The sequence below is a fragment of the Lipotes vexillifer genome, unplaced genomic scaffold, assembly GCF_000442215.2.
Source record: "Lipotes vexillifer unplaced genomic scaffold, Lipotes_vexillifer_v1.1 scaffold1019, whole genome shotgun sequence".
NCBI lineage: Eukaryota > Metazoa > Chordata > Mammalia > Artiodactyla > Lipotidae > Lipotes > Lipotes vexillifer.
The window spans coordinates 1,036,179-1,049,501 of record NW_006776835.1 but is presented as its reverse complement, the minus strand read 5'-3'; the positions used below and the strand labels follow the sequence as shown (position 1 = coordinate 1,049,501).

At 45.8% G+C, this 13,323-nt stretch overlaps 1 protein-coding gene across 1 annotated transcript in view; it reads right to left on the bottom strand.

Moving 5' to 3' along the window:
• Positions 1-400: 400 nt before the first annotated feature.
• ANKDD1A (ankyrin repeat and death domain containing 1A) overlaps positions 401-13,323 on the bottom strand; it is a 34,701-nt gene continuing 21,778 nt past the window's right edge. The window contains 9 exon segments of the mRNA XM_007450712.1: positions 401-462; positions 1,448-1,519; positions 1,522-1,551; positions 3,481-3,685; positions 6,646-6,741; positions 7,814-7,909; positions 9,325-9,396; positions 9,398-9,424; positions 12,520-12,618. Coding sequence (XP_007450774.1) covers positions 401-462; positions 1,448-1,519; positions 1,522-1,551; positions 3,481-3,685; positions 6,646-6,741; positions 7,814-7,909; positions 9,325-9,396; positions 9,398-9,424; positions 12,520-12,618 — 759 coding nt within the window.

Genomic DNA, 13,323 nt, shown 5'->3' with positions numbered 1-13,323 from the left:
CCTTCGCCAGGTTGGGGAGACAGGAGTGCTGAGTTTGGCCCCTGACCTCACCACCTGATGAGCTGCTTATCCACCCTGTGCCCAGAGTCCTCTCTGAAAAGACATCCCTTGCACCACAGGGGGCTGCTGTGAGGCTCCAGTGAGATGCAGGAGGTGAAAGTAAGCTGAGAGCTGCAAAGGATCATACCTCTGGGAAGGGATTACCTGCAAAACCTGAGACAGGCCCCCGTGAAAAAGATCACAAACATTTGCCTGCTGGTCCTGCCTAATACGGGTTTCAGTGGAAGCAGCTGGAAGTCTGTTTACAGTAATTGATTTTTAAGCCCTTAATCGGTGGTCCTCCTCTGTTCAGTGGCCCCCACTCTGAGGTCCCATGCTCCTGAAGGTCCAGTCTCTCCAGTTACATGGCTGTGCACCTCCTTGGGGTGCTAGAGTCATCGTTTGCTTTCTTCCTGATGCTTTCTGCCAAAGACAAGAATCCTGTTGTCTCTTGTTGCCTGAGTGCTGCCTCACAAGGCTAGTTTGATGTTTTAATTGCCTGCAAGAGTTTGTGTTAAAAGAAGATGCAGAATAGTATTTAAGAACATGCTGGAAGAAGAACCAAGTCACCCCTAATTCCTCTCCTCTGAAATAACTGTTTTCGCACCTTGTGTGTGGCAGCTGGGGGAGACCGATCACACAGGGGACTTTCCTCTTGCCCCTTGATAACATGCTATGGACGCTTTTCCTTGTTGCCAAGTGACAGATGTACCTTCATTACTGTGGATGGCTGCCTAGTACCCCATCCTGTGGTTGCCCTGTAATGCACCATGGCAATGGAGGTTACAGAGTTTAAGCCTTTTTCATCATTAGCCAATTTTGTTTTTAATGAGGGATCATTACTAGAACCTGTTACTCCACTTGCCTGATGGTTCTACATGGTGCCCTGAATCGCAAATCCCAAAAAACGCTTTTGGGATTGACAGACTCAAATAGGTTGTGACGGCCTCAGAAATTTTATTTGACCAGATCTTACTGGTTCAACTCCTCTTAAGCCAGTTTTGGCCCATAGGTCTTAATGTTTGTGAAAAACAACCCTGCAGGCTGCTCCCACCTTATTCCAAACTGGAGAAGAAAAAAAAATCGGTGTAGTATAGAGAGCTGGACAGGAAGAGATTGTAGCTTCAGTGGCCTTGGGGCTGTGAAGGTGATAGGGATCGTCTGGGTCACCCTCATGGCACAGATGGGGAGACTGGGGCCAGGAGGTACTGTGAATTACCCAAGGCTCTGTCTGGGTTCCAGGAGGAGGCAGGGCTAGGACCATCAATCTGAAAGGTTCAGAGCCAGCGCCACAGCGCCGTGGTCTGAGCAGCCTTGGAGGGCCCTGCTGCATTCCAACGGGGCCATGCAACTCTGACTCTGCGCCCGGCGCTGCCCTAAGCAGCAGCCGGACAGGGGGGACACTTACCAGCCAGCTCCCTCCTGCCAATGGCGACGAGGCCTTTAAATAGCACTCTGCTGGGGTTCTCACTGGCTGTGACCGGTGCCCGTGCTCCCGGTAGCTCTTGGTGCCTGAGGATCATGAGGGGAGAAAGAGAGAGAGAGAAGGCGCCAACCCCGCCTGCCTTACCAGAGCCAGGCCTGAGCTTCCCGCCACCAGAACATCAGACCCTTCTTGAAGTGCCAGCAGAACTCAGCCCAGATATGGGGAGGGCATGGGAGGAAGGGGAGGAGCAGCCTCAGATGGGATGGGGGTGGAGTTTCGTGTCAGGGACACCTGGATCTACCCAGTGCCAGGCTTTCCCCTGAGCATCCACCATGTATCCTATTGGTGTCACTGGGAAGAGAGAAAGAATTGGCATTCAGTGTGGTACCACGATGCACACAAGACTGTACAGTTCATCTCTCTGGCGGCTCACAATAACCTGTGACGTGCAAGCTAGTGGCCCTCTTCTTTCCCCTGAACCAGTGGTTCTCAGCCATAAGTGCTCATTGGAGACAACTGGGAGGCTTTAGCAAACACTGACACCTGGGTCCCCCTCCCCTTTCTGAGATTCCTAGTACTTGGGTCTGGGTGTGGCCTAGGCAACAGATCAGTGTTAAGCCTTCCCACGTGATTCCAATGTTTGGAAAATAAGTGCCCATGCTCTTCAGTGCCGGTGGTGGGGTTAACTTGTTATTCAACTGTGACCAGGTCAGCTCTCCCAGCTGGGGACAGATGGTCTGGCACAGCCATGGGGGCACAGCCATCAGGTCCAAGTCAGTCAGCCACTGCATCCCTGATGTTCTGGTGTCCGTGGGCCCCCAGCAGGCACTTCCTCCTGGTGCTGCTCGTGATGTAGCCGTTTCATTTGACCCGTTTATTCACTACCCCTTGTCCCCAGCCCTGTAATTTACCAGTGCTCCTTTATCGTCTATGAAATCCGCATCGGTAATAGAGTTCGCTTGTGGAACTCTATTCCACTACCTGATTTGCATATGTTTCTGTCAGGTATCTCTCTGTGTTAAATATTTTACCTTTCTAAAGTTGAGTCTGGTTGAGTTAGACCCTCTTCGCTTTTTTCCTCCAGAATATTCATTTATATATTCCCTGTTTCTTCTTTCAGATGAACTGTAGAATCCTTTAGTCAAGTTTCAAAAACCTCCTATTTTGATTTGATTAAAATTGGATCAAAGCTTTAATATGGGGAAAATCAATATCTACATGACACTTCTTTTAGCTGGAAATACAAAATGTCATTCTACTTACCCAAGTCTTCTTTTATAGTTCAAATAATTTGTATTGTCTTACTCATATGTCATTCATATTTCTTCTTAGAAACATACACTATTGTAAATGGAGTATATTTTTACATATATTTTTAATATATATTATATATTTTTAAAAAAAAATATATTTTAAATATACATATTTTTACATATATATATATATTTTACATATATATACCTCTATATATTTTGCCCACCTATTGATGGTACAGAGGAATACTATGGTGTTCGTATATTTAATCATGTTTAGCCATTTCATTGAATTATTTTACTCTAAGAGTTTCTCCGTTGATTCTTCTGGACTTCCTGTGTATGTGTGTGTATCTCATCTGAAATTAATAAATCTCTCTCTTCCTTTCCAGTATTTACACTCAATTTCTATTTCTGTTTCATGCCTTAACACCAGGGCCAGAATTTCCAAATAGATGTTAAATAATAGTGGCAACAGCAGCTCCTCTCCTTTTTACAGGGAGCACCTTTAGTTTCATGTGTGAATGATGGGTTTCTGCTCAAGCTGATTCATGAAGAATGTGAAGTTCACAGGTCAATGTGGAGGGAGGGGCAGAGGGCCCAGTCTGTGTAAAGGCCTGGAGTGGGGAAGAGCACGTGATGTGTTGGAAGTGGCCTGTGGCTTGCTGAGGCTTTTCCCCCAGAAGCACAGAAAACTGAACACACCCCACGTGCCCCCACCCTTCCACCCGGTTGCTCTGGGGCACCAAGGCAAGGTGGTACCTGTCCACTGTTGCTCGATGGCGTGGACGTGGGCCTCGGTGAATTCCCAGCAATACTCCAGCTTCTTCCACTCGTGGGGCTGCAGGTACCTGGAGGCCAGTCACCACAGCACAGAGCAGAGCTGCTGTGTTTCCTGACGATGGTCCTGCTTAAAGGTCAAGCTCTTCCCAGAGGGGTCACAGAGGTCCCTGCATGAGAGCTGGTCCTGTGGGGCAGATCCCAGAAGTGCAGCATTTGTCTGGGGGAAATCCCTGCCAGGCTCTCCCTCGTGAGCCTGGACACAGAACTGGTGTCATCACAGGCCTGGGGCATAGTGTCCATTACTCTGGTTTCTGACTCTGTGCCTTGCTTTGAGTGCTGGAAACTGAGTTGCTTACACTGTTTCTCCATCCAGAATTCCTTTTCTCACCTCCCTGTCTCTCAATCACATTGCCACAGTCAAAAGACCACCTGGGTGCCACCTCTTCCAGGAAGCCTTCCCATTTCTCTCTTTTCTTTGCGTTCTTATAGCACGAGTGTCAGTAGAATGACTCAGCAGCTGTGGCTAAAACCAGGCAAGCCAAGAATCAGGCACTAACTAAACTTGCCAAATGACAAGTAGAGAAGGTCTGGATTACAGAATTCTTTCTATGCAAAGCAGGTGATAAAATGAGACGTTACCAAAAATTATGTAATAGCTTAAGTTAAACCCACAAAAGTATTACTCAACCATAAAAAGAAACGAAATTGAGCTGTTTGTAATGAGGTGGATGGACCTAGAGTCTGTCATACAGAGTGAAGTAAGTCAGAAAGAGAAAGACAAATACCATATGCTAACACATATATATGGAATTTAAGAAAAAAAAAATGTCATGAAGAACCTAGGAGTAAGACAGGAATAAAGACACAGATCTACTAGAGAATGGACTTGAGGATATGGGGAGGGGGAAGGGTAAGTTGTGACAAAGCGAGAGAGTGGCATGGACATATATACACTACCAAACGTAAAATAGATAGCTAGTGGGAAGCAGCCACATAGCACAGGGAGATCAGCTCGGTGCTTTGTGACCACCTAGAGGGGTGGGATAGGGAGTGTGTGAGGGAGGGAGACGCAAGAGGGAAGAGAGATGGGAACATATGTATATGTATAACTGATTCACTTTGTTATAAAGCAGAAACTAGCACACCAATGTAAAGCAATTATACTCCAATAAAGATGTAAAAAAAAAAGAACCTGCTGTATAAAAAATAAATAAAATTCAAAAATTCAAAAAAAAAAAGCCACAAAATCCCCTCAAAAGGATGTAGATGCAGATTTCTAGTTGTTAAAAAGCTCAGGTGATCACTGCAAAGTAAAGCAGCTGTTACCGTGGAGGATTACTGGACGGAATGTCAATATTATCACATAGTATGAGTGTGTTTCGTGTTGGGTAATTGCAATCATCGTTGCTTTTGTTGTGGTCATCCATTTACAATGCTTGGTGTCAGTTTATTTATCTCTTGTAAAAATAAAATACAGTGTGTGTGTGTGTGTGAAAAAAAAAAAAAGCTCAGGTGAGTTCTGGCATCTGCAGCTCTGAATCTTACATCCTGGTTAACTGTGTCTGGCCAGTCACCTGGGAGGTGACGACCTGGGAGCTTGGCTCTCTCCTTGGGTGGTAAAAACTGTTTCTTTCGAGCAGTGTTCTCAGCTGCATCTTACATTGGGATCATCTGGGAGCTTTAAGAACCACAGAAGCTTGGCCCTTACCCCCTAGATTCTGATTGAATTGGTCTAGGGGTAGGAAGGAGGGATTTGTGATTCTAACTGCACCACTGCCTTAGTGTTGAAAACTTTTAAAGCCTCAGGTGGTTTAAAATTAAGCATAGAGATGAATCAGTTCATCAAATCACTGGTATTAATATTTAGGAGTAATCTGTTGTATGCAAAGGGGTTGTAATATTTACGAGAATCCAGCATGTCAGTGAAAGAAAATCTTATGATTCCTATGGAAATTTATCAATTGATTGATTTTTTTTTTTTTTTTTTTTTTTTTTTGCGGTACGGGACTTCTCACTGTGTGGCCTCTCCCGTTGCGGAGCAACAGGCTCCGGACGCGCAGGCCCAGCGGCCGTGGCTCACGGGCACAGCCGCTCTGCGGCATGTGGGATCTTCCCAGACCGGGGCACGAACCCATGTCCCCTGCATCGGCAGGCGGACTCTCAACCACTGCGCCACCAGGGAAGCCCCAATTGATTGATTTTTGAACAGTGATTTTTTTTTAGAAGTGTAAGAGAAATTTACTAAATTTGTAAACAATATCAGAATGTTTATGATATTCGAGATTCACTTTATAGGTTTAATTTATTGCATTTAATGGGATAATTTAAGAATTTAGGAAGCATTTGAAGTGATTAAAAAGAAAACCTATTATATTAAATTTATTCTTTCAGTTTAAAACCTTTAAGGTAGTTTAATTAAGCTTAAACATGGGACCAAACTTTAATCAAAAGGCTTCCTTGAAAATGACTGTTAAAATTTACCAGTTGTATAAATATAATAATAAGATTGTAAAAATAAATTTAAAAGTTTGAGGAAAAGTAGGATTTAAATTTTGTAAACAATTTAGTATTAATTTCTAAAACTGAAATAAATGCAAAAATTTATTTTCTGTGTATAAAAGCAACCATTAAGGACAACAAAATATCTCTCAACCTACCCCCATTTGCTGACACTGGAGCTGTAAATGCAGGACCTTACATCTGCCACTCCTCTTTCCCAAATCCACAGCAGATATCACTAATCAATCCCAGCACACTTTCCTTCTGGGCTCAGAAAGTTGCCTGAATAGAACACCCCAAGCCACAATTCCAATCACCTGGAGCTCACAGTGAGCTGGAACCAATTTGCCATTTCTTTATTCATGCATGAATGCATTCATCCATCAACCAGGAGCTAGAGCAGGGTCTACTAGTATCTCCACACTGGCACGGACCTCAGTCAGCCTTATTTCAGTGTGGTTTGGGTGTTCACCCATCTCTTGATGCCCTCAAAGAACCCTAGCGTTAGGTAAGGCAGGGATTATCACTCGCTTGGAAACTGAGGGGCCCCTGAATTGGTCAGGGCTGGGGTTCAAAGCCAACTCCACCTGAAGCCATGGCCACTCCCTTTCCAACACGGAGAGACCAGGCACAGGGTCTCAATACCTTCTCCCACCTGTAGAAGCGATCGGCTTTTATGATCATGTCCACCAGGCTGACATGGTTGATGTGGGTGGCCACTGGCAAGGCGGTTTTTCCTTGCTGCGGGTAAGAAGGGAGAAGGGAAGCCAGAGTTCCTATAAGAGGGTGTAGGGTGGCCTCTAGCACTGACTACAGACCCTCCTGTCCAAAGAAAGTGGTTTCCAGCAGTCTACAATGGAGAGCAGAAGGGTTTTCTGGGAGTAATTCTGGATGTGGAAAAGTCACAGGTAGAATAAGGCAATAATTCCAGCAACCACCTCTTGTGTTCTTCTAGAATGGGAGGACTTAAAGCTTATAAAACTCAGCCTGCATAAGTCTTCAAGGTCATCTGTGAGATAGATGTTACCAGCCTCATGTCTCAGATGAAACCAGAACCCAGAGAAGGGGCTTGGGCTCCTGTGTCAAGTTTGCTGCCTCCCCTCAGGTTTCCAGCCCTTTGCTCCAGGCCTCTGGCACAGTACTGGCCTCCAACCACCTCCAGGGACCTGCGGGGAGATGGGAAGCTCCTCTTCAAGCTTGGCCAGCTTCCCCGGGCCCCAGCTTCCCTCCCAGGAAGCAGGAAGCCCTTCCCAGGTCCAGCCTCAGGGCCTGTTCCCTGCCCCCATCTCTTTTCCACACCATCCCAAGGGCTGGGCCACGTGTGCAAGGGCCCTTCCCCTCATGAGCCTGTGACCTCGTCAGCCTCATACTAAGCCTTCAGCTCTTCTCAAACTTCTGGCCACCTGAGGAGGTGGCCACCCCAGAAGCACAGTGACCCAGGAAGCTTCCCCCAATGCTGTTTCACACGTACGGAGTTGTGGGGTGGTGACATGCTGTTCCTCTAGCTCTCTTCCCCTCTCCCCAGCAGATGACTCAAGGAGCTCAAAGTCTGATGGGGGCCATGAAACAGAAGACAAACATATCACAGGCAAGGACCAGGAGAGGGGTGGGCCAAGTGCTGAGGGACCTCAGAGGAGGCAGGGGAAGGTGATGGAGGGGCAGGAAGGCTTCCTGGAGGAGGTTGCCTTTGAGCTGATATATAAGAGATGGGAAGCCTTGAACATTCTGGGAGCAGGAGGCATTTGCATCAGGATCTCTGGCAAAGAGGGAGTCATGAAAGCTTGCAAGGGAGGCTGGTTGTGAGCAGAGGTACCTTATCTCTCAGGTTTAAGTTAACCCCAGCAATGAGGAGAATATCCGCTATGTCCTGCCAGGCGTGCTCGGCGGCAAGGTGAGGGGTGTCTGCTGCCTCTGGAAAAGAAGCCAAGAGGATGGAGAGCAGAAAAGCATGTAGAGATGGCCTGTGGCTCAAAGCCAGGACAGGACCAAGGTGGGTACACTCCCAACTGGGCCTTAACAGAGTTTCTCTAAGAAGTTATGTGGGGCTTCCCCAGTGGCGCACTGGTTAAGAATCCACCTGCCAATGTAGGAGACACAGGTTCGAGCCCTGGTCCGGGAAGATCCCACATGCTGCAGAGCAACTAAGCCCATGTGCCACAACTACTGAGCCTGTGCTCTAGAGCCCATGAGCCGCAACTACTGAAGCCCAGGTGCCTAGAGCCCATGATCCCAACAAGAGAAGCCACCGCAGTGAGAAGGCTGCGCACCACAAAGAAGAGTAGCCCCCCCTTGCCACAACCAGAGAAAAGCCCGTGTGCAGCAACGAAGACCCAACGCAGTCAAAAATAATAATAATAAAATAAATTTATATAAAAAAAAGAAGTTATGTGGGAGGGTAAACTGGATTTAATCATAAACATAATACTCGGCAAACTTAGTAAATAACAAAAAAGTAGAAAGAACAAAGAAAAAATACCACTCGCTATCCCACCTAAGTCAACCTCTGTTAACAGTCTTAGTACATTTCTTCTAGTATTTTCTTTAATGCAGAACGTTTTTAGTTTTATGGTTTTACATATTTGAGATCATCCTGTACATACATTTTGCATCTGTATAACTTCCTGCATATTATAAACTCTATAAACACCATTTTTTATAACTCCGTAAGAGCCTATCTATGCCTATACCATAATTTAACCAAGCACTTCTCTCTTATTAAGTATTCGGGGCCCTTTTTGAAATGAAAACTGATAGACTGCTACAACAAATATCTTGGTGCATGAGCTCTTAATATAGTTCATGAGGCTCAATTCTCAGATGTGCAAATACTGACCATTTTAAAGGTATATGTTATATTCTGTCAAATTGCTTTCCACCACTAGTGGTTGTGTGTGGCGGCCCTGAGGATTGTATGGTTGCGGGGTGGATTGTGGGGATGGGGATTTTAAAACGCTCCTGATTGATCACAACTTCAGGACTCAGAGGCTTCTTGTTATACAAGATTAACCCAGTCACCCCTGCCCTGGGAATTTTCCCTAAGGGAAAAAAAAAAATCAATGAAAGGAAAAGGTTGCAGGTAGCAAAATGTTTACCACAGCGTTCTATACATCATGGCAGAAACTTGGAAATACTCAAATGTTCAAAATAGAGGAATGGTTGATAAAATAATGCTACCTTCAACAAATATTCAAACAACTTTTGACAAAAGCTGAAAGAGCGATTCCTCAATTCTGGGCCAGGCTAGTAGACCACAGTCAAGCCCTGCCAACCTGGGACGGCGCCCAGAGGCTCCATGGGGCCCAGATGCTTTCTGCAGCCACTTACATTGTCAATGGCGTCCAGGTCACTGCCGGTGTCGATGAGGAGCTGCACCAGGACGGGGAAGTCGTGCCTCACGGGCGATGTGCACAGGAGAGGCGCCCTGCTGGGGGGTGGAGAGGCACAGATCAGTTGATGGGTCCCTCCCAGGACTGCCCAGCTGCAGGCTGGTGCTAGAAGATGGGAGTTGGGAGGAGTACACTAAGTCCCCTACGTACGAACCTTCAAGTTGCAAACTTTCAAAGATGCGCGCGTGCGTGCGTGTGTCCGATCACATAAATTAATTCATATGTCTGGCGTACATTGTCACATGCGTGCATCCTCTACTAGTCATGCTTTTGTGTACTTTACTGTACAGTACTGTTGCTGTGCAACACGAGGAGCTTACTGATGAAGACCTGATGGAACTGGAGGCCCAGAGAAAGGCCGAAGAGAGCCAAGAGGAAGAAGGAGTAACTGAAGAACCGAAGCGATTCACGACGCAGGAAATGAAAGGGGATTTTCTTCATTTGAGGAGGCACTGTTAGTTTTTGAGGCACAGGACCCGAACACAGAACGGTACACGAAAGTTGCAGCAGCCGTTCAGAATGCAGTCCAGGGCTACCGTGTCATCTATGACGAGAAAAAAAAAGCTACTACCCAGACAGCACGGAATCATTTTTTAAAGAGGGTAGATAGAATTGAATCCAGCAAGGAACCAGAACCTCTGCCGTCAAAGTCAGGCATGAGTGAAATTGCAGCTTGCCCTCCGTCTCCTATTGCTGATAATCCTTCGGCTCTACCATGTCCCACCTCCTCTCCCCGCTCCAGTCAGTAACTCTTCTTGCCTGTCCACTCAATGCCAGCCCCTGTATGCCAGCTGTTGTACTGTACTACTGTACTTTTCAAGGTATTGTACTGTAAGATTTAAAATGTTTTCTTTATTTTTTGTGTTTGTTTTTTATATATTATTTGTGTGAAAAGTATTATAAACATATTACAGTACAGTACTGTATAGCCAATTGTGTTACTTGGGTATCTAGGCAAACATTGTTGGACTTCTGAACAAATTGGACTTACAAATGTGCTCTCGGAACGGAACTGGTTCATGTGTAGGGGACTTACTGTATAGAGAGTACTTCTGAGTTTGGACCTTCTCACTTCTCGGATGACATGAGTGGCCGGAGGAATTGACAGCCCACAGCCTGAATCCCTTGGGCCACAACTGATCCTCGTGGTGGGCGGGGGCCTGAAATCCCAAGTTTGAGACCTTGCCATGCCAGGAACACACTACGTGACTTTGGGCAAGTCATCTTCATCTGGCAAGTGATGCTTGCTGAGGTCCCTTCTAGCAACACCTTAAGATTCTCTGCTATCTCATTTACTCCACACATGAACCTAGCAAGTATATAGGAATGGTATTCTTATTCGTACTTTCATCTTACAAATGAGAACACTTAATAAGTTCATAAAACTTACATGACACACTCAAGGACACGTAACTAATAGAGACCCTGTGTTACCGGACTTTCTACCCCCGGCATCTAGGTAGGTGCTCAACAACTATTTATGTATGAAATGAATGAATGAGAGAGCCAGCTGGGACCAGAACAGAGGTCTCACCCAAACCCAACATTCACCCAAGGCCTCACTCAAGGCTGGAGGACTTCATCTCCAGTGGTTCCCTGTGAGCACTGACTACATGACAAAGTGGAGATACTGCCACAGCATCCTTCTGTCTAGGTGTATGGTGACACACATCTAGTAGAATAGTACAAAGCCAGAAAAATCAATGGGATAGATCTATACTTACTGTGGAAAAACACCCTCACATGTTGAGCACCAAAAGGTGACAGAACAGAACACACACACATACAACAAAAATGCCCATGACTGCCATTACTAGTTTAGGCCAGAAAAAAACAGTTTATGGATATTGGAAAAGAAGATTTAAACTATATGATTACTTGTAGGCAACGTGACTGTATATCTACACAGGTCAAAATAGTTATTATACCCCCACCAAAAAAAAAAAAAAAAAAAAAAAACCTCCAGCAAAATCAATGAAAAGTCATATAGAAGATAAAAATACCAAAGTCAGTAGCATTCCTGTATTGAATGCCCACAAGAAATGACATATTTTAAAAAGATAGCCTATTTGCAATGACAGTCAAAATATATAAAGTACCTATGAAGAGTATAATTGGAAATGGCTATTACAAAGGCAAACTAAAACCACAGAACATCACTGAGGTATACAAAAGAAGACATAAAGAAATAGCAAGACATGTTTGTAGTGAAAAAATAAAATATTACAAAGATGACCATTTTCTTTTATATTATTTACAGGCTTAATGTAATCCCAAACCCAAATAGCAATAAACGACAAAAAGTATTCTGAAACACATCTAGAGAAAAATTTAAAAACCTAGGTAAAACTACCACAGAATTTCAGCAGTGTCCTCAGATCATTGCTAGATAACTGTGAAATCAAAATCAGGCCAAAAGAAGGTCTCCTGTGAGAGTGAATGAGCAGACACTGGAAACTGGCTCAAGTGCACAACTCGGATGAGCTAGGAAACTTTTCAGAGCTCTAATGGTGGCTCTCCAGGAAGCAGCAGGCCACGGAGATAAAATAACCAAGGATGCTGGATATGGCCTCCATCGTCCTGGAAATAGGTCTGTGGGAATGTGGTAGGAAAGGGGAGCGGAAAGAGAGCAAGTGTTGCTTTTCATTGTTTTACATTTTATTTATAGAACCTAAAGAACCAGAGAGAACAAAAGGCATCTGGTGAAAAGCCTTCTTCCCACCCTCAACACCCATCTGCTCTGTTCTCCCCACTCCAATGGCAACATCTTACAAAGCCACAGTACAATATCCCAACCAGAACACTGACATTGATAATGCCCACCATCTTACCCAGATGTCCCCAGTTCCACTTGTAGTCATTTATATACATGTGTGTTCTATGTAATTTTATCACACATGTAGGTTCGTGTATCCCTTACATAGTCAAGATGCAGCACAGTTCCATCACCATAAGGGTCCCTTGTGTAGTCCTTTTATAACCACACCCTCCTCCCTTCTCTGCCCCACGCCCCCATCCCTAGCCCCCCGCCGCCACTAATCTGTTCTCCATTTCTATTTTGAGAAGTGAGGTCCTGGGAGACTCGGCAGTGTATCCCCTGCCTCCCCACCTTCCATCCAGGCCCCACACGTACATGATCAGCCACGTCAGTGCTGCCTCCTGCATGGACGAGGGCCCAGACCATGTCCTCAGAGCCACCGAGGGCTGCGTAGTGGAAGCAGCTCTGCTTTTTCTAGAGGGAAACAGGCATCAATGCAGCATCCTAAGGACCACTCACAGCTGGGTTTACAAAGCACTTTGAGATTCATTATCCCATCCACAGCTCACAACCCCCCTGGGACTATTATCCCCATTAAACCCCGAGGCAGGAGAAATCAATGACTTGCCCAGGTCTGGTGACTAGAAAAAGGAGTTCACTATGGTCTCAGGATTTTCCTCACCTCCAGTCACAGACTCCGGAACAAAGGCCAAAGCCTTCACAGCTCCTTAGCCAGTAAAGACACGTGGAGTATAGATGCTGAGGAGATGGTTTTCAAGGAGGGGGACCAATAAGATTTACCTGTACAGGTCAAATCCCACCCAGCATGTACTGTCCAGCTGGAGCTGGTCTAAGCACATCCGCAGAGGAGCCTGGCAGGGCCAGAGGGAGGGCTTCTTCCTGGATGAGACTTCATCTCAGGAAGGATCCACTAGCTAACCAACTGTCCCAGATTGCCTGGGACTGAAGGTTCCCTGGATGCGAGACTTTCTGTTTTAAAATCAGGACAGTATGGGCAGACCAGGATGAGATGGTCACCCTCCCAAAGTCGAGTCTGAGCAAGTTTACAGGGTGGGTGGTAATCCATCCACCTCCCTGTGGGAAATGCAATCACTTTGGGTTTGCCCCCTCCTCAGAGACCCTGCTGCACGACACTGCCAGAGGTGGGAGTGTCAGAAT